Here is a 15,635-nt window from a genome sequence, read left to right on the forward strand (position 1 = left end):
AGTCCATCCAGTTTTATACTGCTCAGGATTAGCAGGGTATCATTAAAATATGAATTAAAAATATTACATGTTAGATGGCATGTTTATTAAAATGCTTCTCTCCTTCCCTCCAGGTCAAATTTTATTCATCCAGATTGACGATTGCTTCTCTTTTTTTCTAAAAGTACTCTTAAAGTAAGATCAACTATTTGACTTTCTTTTCCCTACTTTTTTCCTTAAGTTACTTTGAGTATTGTTTATAATAAAAGGTAAACACATAACCAAACTCAGCTTAATGAAAATTAAAGCTAATGACAGTTATATCTACATTCAAATTACAGAGAAATAAGTATGTGGAAGCTATCTCCATCACCTGCAGCAGTTGCTAGGCTTATAAAATATGTTGTACATGCAGGTACTACGGAAGCCCAGTAGATTTCAGTTTCCTTCCCTCTCCTCCTCCTTCCTGACTATCACTGAGCAGACAAAAGTAAGTTTGGGTTTATAAGGGCATCTGATCAAATTACACATAATCAAAAACAACAACCTTTATTTTTAAACATTAAACTTATTACGGGCTGATCAAGAATGATCAAATATGACTTCTTTAAATGTACAATATTTAAATTGATACTTTTAAGTTGCAATAGTATTTCAGGAAGATGTTGCCTGTTTCAAATATTGAATAAGATCTTCTCTCTCACTCTTCTTTTTAAGACCAGCAAAGACCATTTTAGTTCCAGGGATATATTTCTTTGGGTTCTCCAAATATTCCCTCAAAGTGTCTTCTCCCCAGACAACACCTATAAAATTGAAAGTAAGTTTTTAAGTTTGTATAGTTACATTTGTAGGGCTTGTTTTCTAATGTGATACACATGTGAATAAAAGTTTATATTCTGACCGGACAGAAGACTTTTAACTAAGAATATGTATAGATTCTGACTTAGAAAAACATTACAAAATTAGACTCCACTCTTTGCCTTCTCTATAGAAATCCATAGTCACAAGTTATTTAGGATTATCCAAAATAAATCAATGAGCTATCACCCCCCACACATTGTGCCTAAGTAGTAACTCATCCTCCTATAATCCCATGTCCTTTTAGAGAAGAAGAACTTAAAGATCATTTAATCTAGTCTTTTATTATGCAGATGAGTAAATGATGATCCAAAGAGAAGAAAGTATTTTCCCTTAAAATGACAAGCCTGCTTGGAGTCAAGAATTTATAACTATTAACTTATATTTTCATGTTCTTTCATCAGTCAATCAAACCAAGTTCCTTTTGTCCACATTCCCATCAAAATCTGACTCAGAAATCCAGAATCAAGATGACAAGGAAGGTTGCCTTTTTCCCTTCTAAAACCAGTCAAAACACAGATAAAGAGAAACACTAATGCTAACTCTATTTTTGATAAAACTTTTCAGGAAGCATCTATAACCCCAAACTTGATATAATTAGAAGACCACCAAGGATATGAAACATGGACCAAAGAAAGAAGACAATGTCACTAATGGCTAGGGTGAACAAGAGAAGAATTCTTCAAAGTAGGTGATACATCCTAAAGGGCAAAGTTATAACCCCATTTTGCTTCAGAAAGAATAGGGTGTATCAGTTGGACATAAAAGTTTCCTTAAATTCAGTTTGACATCATGGAGGTCAGGGGAGCCAGAATTAAAGAAGAAAACAGAGACATGTCATCTTTGAAAGAAGGATCCCAACATGTTATAGGGTAGGTTTTCAATTTTATAGGATAAAAGAGAAACTACAGGAGTTGCATAGCCCTCTGTCAGGTGAAAAAAAAGGACCAAATAACACCATCACCAAAATATACCTAAAAATACTCAAATATATATACACATCTATAACATATAACTGTGGGGAAAGAAGAACTAACTGGTACACTCAGACCTTCACCCATACTATACTTCTGCAGACAATTAGTCCAAGAAGATCTGTTCTAATCAAAAGGTGAATAATAATCAAAAAAGAAACAGCATAAGAATGTTGAAAGTACATATACATAACATGTATGCACAAACACATACCACATATAAATACAAAGCAGATATGAATATTTAAAAAGTTAAAAGAAAAATACACATCAGAAATTATAGACATTAAGCAGATGAAAACCATAACTACATTCCCACAGTTTCAAAGAAACCATTTTAATTTAATGTGTACTATTTACTAATTTAATTTAATTTATAAATTAAAGGCTCAATGCAGAACTACAAAACGCTCAAGCAAAAAATGATAAAATAGAAAGATATAAAAGTGACAGTTAACTGAACAGGTGCTGCTGATGGCACAAATGGGCTTGAAAATATTGACAAAAAGAAAATGGAAATAATTAAGCATTTAAAATGATCACTTAGCTTTCAAATCAAAGGAAAAATGATACATATAGAAGACATTTAGACAAAGAAGATCCAAGATTCACACAATGGATAGCCCAAGTATGATTTTTTTAAAAAAATGGATAAAATAAAATTATTAAAACATATAGTTTAAATTTTACATATTTTATTTATTTTTAAAATTTATTTATTCTAATCCATTATATATGACAGCAGAATGCATTTCAATTCATAGTACACATATAGAACACAGATTTTAATGTCTCTGATTGTACACAAAGTAGAGTCACCTCACTCGTGTCTTCATACATGTACTTGGGGTAATGATGTCCATCTCATTTCACCATCTTTCCTACCCCTCTGTCCCCTCCCATATCCTCCCTCCTACCTAAAGTTCCTCCATTCCTCCCATGCTCCCCCACCCATCCCCATTATGTATCAGCATCCTCATATCTGAGAAAACATTTGGCATTTTTTGGGGGGGAGATTGCCTTACTTCACTTAGCATCATATTCTCCAACTCCATCCATTTACCTGCAAATGCCATGATTTTATTCTCTTTTAATGCTGAGTAATATTCCATTGTGTATATATACCACAGTTTCTTTATCCATTCATTTACTGAAGGGCATCTAGGTTGGTTCCACAATTTAGCTATTGTGAATTGTGCTGCTATAAACACTGATGTAGCTGTGTTACTATAGTATGCTGTTTTTAAGTCCTTTGGGTAGGAGTGGGATAGCTGGGTCAAATGGTGATTCCATTCCAAGTTTTCCAAGGATTCTCCATAATGCTTTCCATATTAGTTGCACCAATTTGTACTCCCACCAGCAATGTATGAGTGTGCTTTTTCCCCACATCCTCGCCAACACTTACTGTTGTTTGTATTCTTAATAGCTGCCATTCTGACTGGAGTGGAATAAAATCTTAGAGTAGTTTTGATTTACATTTCTCTAATTGCTAGAGATGTTGAACATTTTTTCATATATTTTCATTCAGTGTATATCATCTTCTGAGAAGTGTTTGTTCAGGTCCTTGGTCCATTTATTGATTGGGTTATTTTTATTTATTTATTTTTTTTGGTGTTAAGATTTTTGAGTTCTTTATATATCCTAGAGATGAGTGTTCTATCTGATGTGCTTGTGGTAAAAATTTGGTCCCAAAATGTAGGCTCTCTATTCACCTCACTAATTGTTTCTTTAGCTTTTTAGTTTGGATCCACCCCACTTATTGATTCTTGATTTTATTTCTTGCGCTACAGGAATCTTATTAAGGAAGTTGGGGCCTAATCCGACATGATGAAGATTTGGGCCTACTTTTTCTTCTGTTAGGTGTAGGGTCTCTGGTTTAATTCCTAGGTCCTTGATCCACTTTGAGTTGAGTTTTGTGCATGGTTAGAAATAGGTGCTTAATTCCATTTTTTTGCATATAGATTTCCAGTTTTCTTAGCATCATTTGTTGAAGAGGCTATATATGTTTCTCCAATATGTTTTGGGTACCTTTGGCTAATATGAGGTAACTGAATTTATGTGGGTTTGTTTCTGTGTCCTCTATTCTGTACCATTGGTCTACAAGTCTATTTTAGTGCCAATACCATGCTGTTTTTGTTACTATTGTTCTCTATTATAGTTTAAGTTCTGGTATAGTGATACCACCTGCTTTACTCTTCTTGCTAAGAATTTCTTTAGCTATTCTGGGTCTCTTATTTTTCTGGATAAATTTCATGACTGCTTTTTCTATTTCTATGAGGAATGTCATTGAGACTTTGATTGGAATTGCATTAAATCTGCTTTTGGTAGTATGGTCATTTTAACAATATTAATTCTGCCTACCAAGAACAAGATAATCTTTCCATCTTCTAAGGTCTTCTTTAATTTCTTTCTTTAATGTTCTAGCATTCTGTAATTTTCATTGCAGAGGTCTTTAACCTCTTTTTAAAATTGATTCCCAAGGTTTTTTGTTTTATTTATATATTTTTTGAGGCTATTGAAAATGGGGAAGTTTTCCTAGTTTCTCTTTCAGAGGATTTGTCACTGATGTACAAAAATGCCTTTGATTTATGGATGCTTATTTTATATCCTGCTACTTTGCCAAATTCATTTTATAGTTCTAGAAGTTTTCTTGTGGAATTTTTTGGGTCTTCTAGGTATAGAATCATATCATTAGCAAATAATAATTTGAGTCCTTTTTCTATCCATGTCCCTTTCATTTCTTTCATCTGATTGCTCTGGCTAGAGTTTCAAGAACTATGTTAAATAGTAGTGGTGAAAGAGGGAACCCTGTCTTGTTCCAGTTTTTAGAGTGAATGCTTCCAATTTTTCTCCATTTAGAATGATGTTGGCCTGGGGCTTAGCATAGATAGCTTTTACCATGTTGAGATATGTTCCTATTATCCTTAGTTTTTCTAGTGTTTTGAATATGAAAAGGTGCTGTATTTTGTAGAATGCTTTTTCTGCATCTATTGAGATAATCATATGATTCTTATCTTTAAGTCTATTGATGTGATGAATTACATTTATTGATTTCCATATGTTGAAACAACCTTGCATCCCTAGGATGAACCCCACTTGATCATGGTACACTATCTTTTTGATATGTTTTTGTATTCAATTTGCCAGATTTTATTGAGAATTTTTGCATCTATGTTCATTAGAGATATAGGTCTTAAGTTTTCTTTCTATGATGTGTCTTTGTCTGGTTTTGAAATCAGGGTGATATTGGCTCATAGAATGAATTTGAAAGTGTTCCTACTTTTTCTATTTCATGAAATAATTTGAGGAGTATTGGTATTAGTTCTTGTTTGAAGGTCTTGTAGAACTCAGCTATGTATCCATCTGGTCCTGGGCTTTTTCTTGGTTGGTAAGCTTCTAATGTCATCTTCTATTTCATTGCTTGAAATTGATCTGTTTAACTTGTGTATTCCTGATTTCGTTTGGGCAAATCATATGACTCTAGAAATTTGCCTATTCTTTCAATATATTCTATTTTATTGGAGTACAAATTTTCAAAATAATTTCTAATTATCTTCTGTATCATAATATTTCCTTTTTCATCACAGACATTAGTAATTTGAGTTGTCTCTCTCCTTCTCTTCATTAGCATGGCTAAGGGTTATCAATTTTATTAATTTTTTCAAAGGACCAACTTTTTGTTTTGTCAATTTTTTCAATTGGTTTTGTTTCAATTTCATTGATTTCAGCTCTGATTTTAATTATTTCCTGTCTTCTACTGCTTTTGGTGTTGATTTGTTCTTATTTTTCTAGGGCTTTGAGATATAGTATTAGGTCATTTATTTGTTGACTTTTTCTTCTTTTAAGGAGTGAACTCCATGCAATGAACTTTCCTCTTAGTACTGCCTTCGTAGTATCACAGAGATTTCAATATGTTGTATCAGAGTTCTCGTTTACCTCTAAGAATTTTTTAATCTCTTCTTGGATGTCTTTTGCAACCCATTGTTCATCCAATAGCATATTATTTAGTCTCCAGGTGTTGGAGTAGCTTCTATTTTTTATTTTATCATTGATTTCCAGTTTTGTTCCATTATGATCTGATAGAATGCAGGGTAATATCTCTATTTTCTTTTATTTGCTAAGAGTTGCTTTGTGGCATGATATATTGTCTATTTTAGGAAAAGATCCATGTGTTGCTGAGAAGAAACTGTATTCACTCACTGATGGATGAAATATTCTATATATATCAGTTAAGTCTAAGTTACTGATTATTGAATTCTATAGTTTCTTTGTTTAGCTTGTTTGGAAGATCTATCCAGTGGTGAAAAAGGTGTGTAAAAGTCACACAAAATTATTGTGTTGTGGTCTATTTGACTTTTGAACTTGATAAGAGTTTGTTTTATGAACGTAAATGCTCCATTGTTTGGGGCATCTATATTTATAATTGTTATGTCTTACTGATGTATGGTTCCCTTAAGCAGTATGAATTGTCTTTCTTTATCCCTTTTGATTAACTTTGGCTTGAGGTCTACTTTATTTGATATGAAGATGGAGACCCCTGCTTGTCTCCACAGTCCATATGAGAGGTATATTTTTTCCCAACCTTTCACCTTCAGTCTATGGATGTCTTTTCCTATGAGATGAGTCTCTTGAAGACAGCATATTGTTGTTTCTTCTTTAAAATCCAATCTGCCAATCTATGTCTTTTGATTGGTGAGTTTAGGCCAATGACATTCAGGGTTATTGTTGAGACATGATTTGTATTCCCAGTCATATTTGTTTATTTTTGGTATTTAACTTGACTTGGTTTCTCCTTTGATTAGTAGTATTTCCTTTAGTGTAATACCTCCTTTTGCTGATTTTCATTGTTTGTTGTTTTTTGTTTCCTCCTCATGGAATATTTTGCTGAGGATGTTCTGTAGTGCAGGCTTTCTAGTTGTAAATTCTTTTAACTTTTGTTTATCATGGAAGGTTTTTATTACATCATCAAATCTAAAGCATAATTTTGCTGAATATAAGATTCTTGGTTGGCATCTATTTTTTTTCAGAGGCTGGTACATGCTGTTCCAGGATCTTCTAGCTTTCAGGGTCTGGGTTGAAAAATATGAAGATATCCTAAATGGTTTCTCCCTAAATATAATCTGATTCTTTTCTCTTGTGGCTTTTAAAATTTTCTCCTTATTCTGTATGCTAGGCATTTTCATTATAATTTTAAAAAAATGTGCCTTGGTGTGAATCTGTTGAGATTTTATATATTTGGTGTCCTAATAGCCTCTTATATTTGATTTTCCAATTCATTATTCATGTTTGGAAATTTTTCTGATATTTTTTCATTAAATAGTCAAATTGGCAAAGACAGAAAGTATACTGGTAATTGCCAGAGATTACTTAATGGGAAAAGAATTTCAGTTTGAGAAAATGAAAAAGTTCTGGAGATAAATGGTGGTAATGACAACAAAACAATATGAATATACTTAAAACATAAAGTCATACACTTAAAGATGATTAAAATGATAAATTTTATATTATGCATATTTTACCAAAAACTTTAAAACACACAATATAAGATTATTGTTATTATCATGAATTTTGTAAAACTGTACTCCACACAAATCATGAGACAAAGGGTCTTCTTTAAAATATAAGAATTTCTACATCTTCCTAAAAAAAAGTGAAATTATTTACAACAAAAAAATTATATACAGATGATTTCATGAATGGTGTGACTCTACATCATATAAAACAAGAGAAATAAAAAGTTATGCTCCATCTGTGTACAATGAATCGAAATACATTCTGCTGTCATGTATAACTAATTAGAACAAAATTTTAAAAAGATTATACACAGAAAATAAAATATGGTTGATAGTAGCCATAATTTATATTAATGTGACTATTGACTTCCTGATTCTTCTTAGTCCTCATTTTATTTTAAATAATCTAATTTAAAATCCTAGTTCAATTAACATAGCAAGCTGCTTATATTATCCTTATTTTATCAATGGAACTAATATATAATAATATATTCTCAAATAAGTAAAAATAAAAATCATTACTTGAATAATCTTAGAGATATTTTATTTCTAATTCTTAGATAATGTTAAAACCAAGCCTTTTATATAGCTTTCAACCTTTGACAACAATCTATAATAAAAGATGCATTTGAAGTAAATTTTGATATAATTTCAAATCAATGATAATAAGTAATAAATGCCTTAAAATTTTGGTAGCTACAGGCTTAAATATTAGTTTATAACTAGTTTACAAATTAGGAATTCAAAAGTTTGCTATTGTAACAGAATAATAATATTAAAATGATACTACAGCAAAATATTACTTTAAATATTTAAGAGCCATTATAATGGCAAGTAATAAATGTAAATTTAAAAATGATTTATCCAGTAATCTATCAGCTGAAAATCCTATTTCAATAACTGCAATGCAATTCTGATGCTAATTGCTCAGAATCAGCATAGACTCGACAGTACCCAATAAGAATACCCTCACCACAGACACTAGTTGTAAATAATGGGCCACCCACACTTCTCACCAATTGACTACCAATCCAGGAATTCCCACCACCTCCCAAAGTTCAGTAATTTTCTAGACCAACTCACAGAACTCAGGAAAGCACTTTACTTACATTTATAGTTTTATTATGAATGATACAAATTAGGACCAGCTAGATTAAAAAACTCATAGGGCAAAGATTGGGAAGGTCCAAATGTAGTTTCTGGGTCATATTCCTGTGGAATCAGGACTTATCACCCTCCCAGATGTGTTCACCAATTAGGAAACTCAATGGGAGCTTCCAGTTATAAGTGCCCAAAGTTTTTAATGAGATTTCATTACATTGGCATGATTGATCACTTATCAGCCACATGACTAAACTCAATCTCCAATCCTCAGTCTTTCCCCAGAGATTAGACTAATATAACCTAGCTCAATGCCCCAATTCTCCAATCACATAGTTGATCTTTCTAGCATAGTCACCTCCATTCTGAAATGATTTATGAACTCATCATATTATCTCAGCATATCTTGGGTCTTGGTCTCAGGTGCCAACAATGATAACAAAGACATTCCTAACACTTAGGAAATTCCAAGGTTTTACATATTCTTGGAAAGGAACTCAGGACCAAACCCAAATTCTTTATTATACAATATTAGTTAACCAGAATTTTTGCACATCTGAATATAATAATATTGTGTTAATAATAACTATGTTGATATTTTAAAAGTACTAAAATATTCTTGGATAAACGAAGATTATATGTTACTTTTAGCACAAATAATATAGCATGTTTGTTTTAATGTATGAGTGCCTCTGTGTGTGATATATATATATATATATATATATATATATATATATATATATATATATATATAAAAGAGAGAGAGAGAGAGAGAGAGAGAGAGATATCTGTCTCACATGTATATCCAGGAGTAACAAATTGCTTTTAAAAGATACTATAATCTTTCTAACAATTTCTAATCTCAGTTCTCAAATGCTTTCTCATTTACTTTCTACCCTCTTTCTACCAACAAAGAAATTGTTGAATATACTTTTCCAACTGCATAATATTCCCCCCCCACTTTGCTAAGAATCATTATTATAGATAGAATCACTACTACCATTCTACCACTAAAATATGATTTGAGTTCTTTTAAATCTAGCTCAGATTTTTTTCAAGATAAACATATTGCACAAAATAAAATACTTTGTACAGGCAAAAACCTATGCCATACAAAACTGCTAGTTCTTCTTATCATAAAGATAATCAGTTATCCAAATTCAAGTCTTATGATATAAATCAATGTATCAGTATTATAAGCACAAGGGTCCATTTTCAATAACGCAAATAAGGCCCTTAATTATGGGCCAAATCATTTGCTTTTCTTTCTGTGTCAAAATATCTCAGTTCTCTCACCACTGATGATTGTTACCTTTGTTTTTGTTTGCATCAGTATACAAAAATCCTGGTGCTTGTCCTGTTTTTCGGACAAAGAGACCCCAGAGATTTGGACCTGTCTTGTGTTTTCCACCTTTTTCCACTGTGTGGCACTGAGCGCATTTCTGAGTAAAGATCTTCTTGCCTGCTTCAGCATCTCCCATTTTGTTTGGCAAGGAAACCTTAAACCACAGACCAAAGAAAATATCAAATTCTCGAAGCTGGAAACCCAAAGTTATTCCATCACTTTGGCTGCAGTGAATGCTAATGATATTAAACATGTTATTTATAGCATGTTTGTTTTAATGTATGAGTGCTCAAAAGAGGATATAGCAAATAATTTAATAAAAACTTAATCATCTCATTTATTTTAAATTTCCAGTCATAGCTACTTCACAAATTGCTATTAGAATAAACCTAACTTTACTTCAGTATTCAAACAATTATACCAGTTTATACAAGTCCTCTGTATTTCTTTCCTTTTCACCTCTAAAAACATGAAAAATTATTTGAAGCATATAGGTCTAATTTTGCATTTCCTTAGTTAAGAAATAAGGATAGAATAAATTGGAGAAGTGTTTAAGTATAAAATTTATTATGCATAACTATATGTCTATAATAATAGAACTATAAAATTAAAAATCATACAGAAAAGAATGAGGCCACAGAAAGCTATATGTAAAATAGATTCCCATTTACTTTACACTCTTAATTGTAAATCAGTCCATCAGACTAGATCAAGCACTACTAGAAAGCAATCAGAAATAACATTATTGACTTCAGTCAGCACTAATACAATTTAATATTAATGTAGTAGAAAATAAATGGTTTTAAAGTAGATAAAATCTTTGTATAGTAATAGATATATACAAGAGATTTTGTACAAAGACATTTTGATGAAGACTACCAAAAATTCTGTTAGATAACTGTCTCCTCCATCTAAAATGACATAAAAAAGAAAATATTTTCAACCTATCAAAATTATACTTTGAAATGGTAGTGAATGCTCTATATGGGTTTTGTTTTCATGCTCAGTGAAGAATAAATACAGTAGAGGCAGGGACTGGGATGGATTTGAACACAACAAATTACTATTATCAAAATCATGAAAGTACCTAATTCTTTGAGAGTACAATCCTAAGCATGTATTTATCCATACCTCCCTATTAAGAAATAATGTTTGCATTAATCTGCCAATGTTGAAGAATACAGTACTGCTTAAAGCTAACTATTACTCAGAGAAAGGCTAGTGTACAATAAACTACAAAATGAATATCTAATTTATTTCAATCTATGTGCAAGCTGATAAAAGTGTCAATAATCCACCTAAAGGAAAGACAGTTGATTTTGGGGGGCAGCATCCAAAAACTAGAAATCAATGTTTTAGGTCTGATAGAAAGCAGGGTAAGAAAACTTATTTTATCTAAGAAAGAAGCTAACTTTAAGATTCCAAACATCACTCAGTATATTGCATTCAATTCCTACATGTAACAGTTTTATTAATTATCTTAATAGTTTCAGGATTCAGTGAGCCTTTGAACAGAAGCCATAAAAGGGAATTTTCAACCAGAAAAGCAAATGTATGACCTTTTAGTAAAATACATTCACTATAACCATAAAATCTATATCACATAAAAATAAAATATTACCTAGATATCACCTTTTATAAAGGTAGAAAGATCAGATTGATTGTTTATAACAACTAAAATGTTACTAATAATTCTGAAAACTTTACTCATAAGCTATAAATTTCACATGAAAGTCACTTATAAAAAGCCTTCTATTATCACTATTCAAACTACCAGTATGAGTCACAATTAAAATTTTTATGGCTCACCTTTAATCACAGATTAATGCTGGTGCAAATGCCTATGACCCCTTTCCAAAAGCAATAAAATCAACACATTCATCAACAGTAAGATGGGTCAGAATATCAAAGGAAACCATTTTGTCCTATAGTTGTGTGACACTCTACCAGTATTTAGCATTAAAGAAGAAATATCTCACTAACATAGGCAAAGATGTGACCTCTAATATGAGCCTGATCGTTCATCCAACAATAAAGTATTCCAATACTAACTAGATGATAAAAGTAGCAAACATGGTATGTGCTTACTATGTGCCAGGTATATTCTAAGCCTTTTACATATTTTCAACTCATTTAATCTTCACAAAAGACCTATGAGATAGTTGCTATTCATATCTCTACTTTCGCATGTGAGGAAGATGAGGCGCACAGAGATTAAGGGACATATTTAGGGTCACAAATTTGTAAGCAGTTAAAAATCTGTTTTTAAAGTGATCAGGAGATCCTTCTTTGAATACAATTGCAGATGTTTAAATTTTTTCCCAAGTGAGAAAACGTAAGAGAACTAAGTGAAGGCGTTCTTAATACGCGTACAAACCATTGTCAAGTCTCACTGTGTAAAAAGAGGAATGCAGCGGGGGTCAGAACCATCAAGGTACCAATAAAACTTACAAAGCCCACACATAGTTGAAGTGATGAAAGCAGGAGGGGAAGCTCACTAGAAGATTTTTGGGAGGATGTGGGATCCATGTTGTAGTGGACTGTAGTGGAAGGCAGTAATAACAATGGAACCCTGAGTAAATCACCTCACATCCATGAACCCCCAAAGCTGTCCTTTACCCCTTCTCTGTGGCTGTGAATGAACCCCTGGGCTGCAACACGAGTCGGGCTTTCCAAACTCCCAGCCTCAACGACCCATGTCACCACTTCCACCTCAGGCTGCCCTCTGCCAACCACACGTCTGCCCTGCCGGCCCGCACCCACCACGGAGCCAGGGGCTTTGCTCTCCGCCTCCTTTGGGCCGCTGCCCTGCGGGGGCCCACTCCCCACTTGGGATACTGGGGGCTGGGCAGGCGTGCTTTGAGTCCCTTCGCCGAAGCCCCTGTCAGACATGCGCTCAGAGGGTCGTGGACTCAAGGACTAAAGGCAGGCTCCATCCTCGCAGCTGATTGGCCCCCGTCTGATCCCGCGGGATCCCAACTCTCTCAGAGCTTAAAGCCTTGCACCCGCCACGCGGCAGCCCCCTTGAGTCTTATTGTGACAACGTGAATGCCTTTCAAGCATAAGGACCCCAAACCTGTCTTTTTTTGTTTGTTCAACTTTTACCCAACCGAAGAGTTTATTTTTTGTATATGCACAATGTGTACAAGGTCTTGCTTGACATAGAAACTTCGTGCTTTATTAATGGTCCGAGAGCATTTGGCGACGGCAATCAAATCAAAGTCAACAAAAGAAAATGAGTGTTATTATAGGCAAGTCACAGTGCCAGGCAACTTGGAAATATAAACACTGAACACCTCAGCCCCAGTTTTCCATGAGCTACAATCTAGATGGAGCAAGATGTAAAATACAGTACATTCACATCATTACAAACAGACTATACAAAAATACAATAATACAGCAATTGACAGCAAACTTGCAATGTGGTAACTGCCAAAAATGGGGAACCAAGTAGGAATATAAACAGAAAAAAAGGTCCTGAAAAAGTAAAGAAAGAAGATATAGAGGGAAGGACTGAGAGAGTCAAAAGGATAAGGCAATTAAAGGCAGAGAGGTGAAAAAGACAAAGTTGTGTTTAAAAAACATAAGTAGGGAAACTAAGTTTATATTACTACTTGAGTAGAACACTGTAACTAGGAAATAGAAATATTGAAATAATTTTCTAAGATTGTTTAACAATCAAGGTATTTGGAAATGTGATTGATAGTGAATATTTTATGAATTAGGGAAATAGGATTTTTATTCAATATTCTTGTTCTCTAGAGCACAGCTGTCCAATTGACCTTTCTGCTGTGATGGAGATATTCTGTGTGGACTTTAATATGGTTAATATTTTAGACTGAGGAACTGAATGATTTTAATTGTAATGATTTAATTGATAATTAAGTTCAAGTAATTTTAATTTAAATAGCCACAATTACAGATGGTTGAATGAAACTATGTGGTACCTATGAGTTTTGTCGTGTTATCAACACATTTAAAAGCTATGTCATCAACCAAAAGAACCAGGTTTGTGGGGGAAAATCAGGGTTTAAATATTATTCTCAAGTTCAAAGGCATGTAAAACCAAGGAGACTATACCATTTCTTGAGTAACTATCACAGCCAGGCTAAGTGCTTGCATACATTAATCACTAGCAGATAGTATACAGATGGGAAAAATGGACATTTAGACCTATTTTCACATAGAACAATCTGAAAATTATGAATTTATTATGAATAATTACCAGTAGTTAAGTCTATAGAAAATTTGTAGGTACAGTAAAACGTTTTTGGTTAAATATAATATCTGAAGATTCATATCCCAACCAAGTAAGCCTCATTGCATTTACATCATAGTTTGAGAGATTTGGGAAACAAAAACAAAAATCTACTATTTTATCTTTGAGTTTCAAAAATTGGTCACAATATCATCTCTCCCACACTATTCTTTTTTTCCATGCTAGAGATTGATCCCAGGACTTCATGAATGCTAGGCAAGCACTCCACCACTGAACAACATCCTCAGCCCCTTACCTCTCATTTAAAAAAAGGGGATGGAGGAGGAATGGATTGATTCATAAGATGTGGGAGAGAAAAATGTCAAAGGACATCTTAATTTTATATGAAGTCAATATAAGTGCTTATTATATTAATAATTGTGCATTATAGTCTATATGTTAAAGCCTTGAAAAAATTTAATCTGCAAATGCCCAGCATGTCTTTTCTCTAAAATAAGGCTAATAATCATTCTTTTGAACCTCAGACACTATCAGTGTTTTAGTTACATGTAATTCATGTTCAAAGATGTTATGTGGTTTAAAATATGACTTCTGTCATTGAGGGATGAAATACTCTAAAATGGATCCTGATGCTTGCACAACTTTGTGAACATACTATAGAGCACTTGAAATGGGAATTATATCTGGATAAATCTGTTTAACATAAATAAGTCATATAAAGAAAATATGTTTATTACATTTTTATAATTTATAAGTAATTTTCTCCCCCCCCCTTGTACATGTGGTATTTCATAAGATTGAGTAGAAAAGAAATTTTTCTTTCCTAGGACATTCCAGTATTTTTCTTTAAAAAATTAGTTGCTCTGAATATTGGGCTAAAATTCTCAAAGTCTTATTTATACAAGATATTATTTTATGCTGACAGAGATTGCTGATAGTGCAGCTTAAGAAAATTATAAATTTTCCACTAGATGGCACTTGTGTGCAACTAGTATTGCTCAGAATCTTTACTTCACATCAATAAAATTATTACATTATGTTATTTTCATTCACCTTGATTGATCTGGGTAAGATAAAGTGAAAAGTTAAGCTATTGCCTAAACTTGTCAAGCTCTACTGTAAACAGAGCGTTCATTGTATAGTTATGAAATGTAAAACAAGGAAAAGAAAGAAAATTTTTTAGTATATAATCCAGGATAACAATTCAGAATTCCTGACTCTTTGTTACCATCAAACAACTACATACTATCAAGGAGGTGAGAGAGGGCACCATAGTTAAAGGAATGAATTTGACAACTATCCCAGTTAGTAAGAAACATTATTTCTACTTTACAGTTGAAGTAATCTAGCTGGAAATACTAAGTAACTTGTCTAAGCTTATGCAATTTAGTGGCAAAACTATTTCTGTTCCTGGTTGTATATATAGCTCCTAGCACAGATCCTGGCACATAATTGTTGCACAATAAATGTTTATCTGTTTGACTTCATAGAAGCACAGATCTTAGTACCCTAGTCCACTTTCAGGTATATTCCTTTCACTTCATTCTGATACTACTGCTAAATCCAGGCCTTATCTCTGCTGACCTCTCTTCCAAGACCCACTAACAAGAAGGTTTAGAAGTCAGTAGGCATTTCCTACTTTCTTT

The 15,635-nt window shown here is 32.8% G+C and overlaps 1 protein-coding gene across 1 annotated transcript; it reads right to left on the reverse strand.

The window, feature by feature from the left end:
- Window positions 1–633: 633 nt before the first annotated feature.
- LOC124094645 (cytochrome c, testis-specific) lies at window positions 634–9,906 on the reverse strand. The gene is made up of 2 exons (XM_046447554.1): window positions 9,738–9,906; window positions 634–782 (listed from the first exon to the last, which is right to left on the reverse strand). The coding sequence occupies exons 1-2, from the start codon at window positions 9,904–9,906 to the stop codon at window positions 634–636; spliced, it is 318 nt and encodes a 105-aa protein (XP_046303510.1).
- Between the last annotated feature and the right edge of the window lie 5,729 nt (window positions 9,907–15,635).

The sequence above is a fragment of the Marmota monax genome, unplaced genomic scaffold (assembly GCF_021218885.2).
Source record: "Marmota monax isolate L192 unplaced genomic scaffold, Marmota_monax_Labrador192_F-V1.1 WCK01_AAM20220418_F8-fsc00007, whole genome shotgun sequence".
Classification (NCBI taxonomy): Eukaryota; Metazoa; Chordata; class Mammalia; order Rodentia; family Sciuridae; genus Marmota; species Marmota monax.

Coding starts and splice junctions, on each gene's coding strand:
- LOC124094645 (XM_046447554.1), bottom strand. CDS start 9,906: ATGGGAGATGCTGAAGCAGGCAAGAAGATCTTTACTCAGAAATGCGCT. Junction 783..9,737: donor TGATGCAAACAAAAACAAAG/GTAACAATCATC, acceptor TCAATTTTATAG/GTGTTGTCTGGGGAGAAGAC.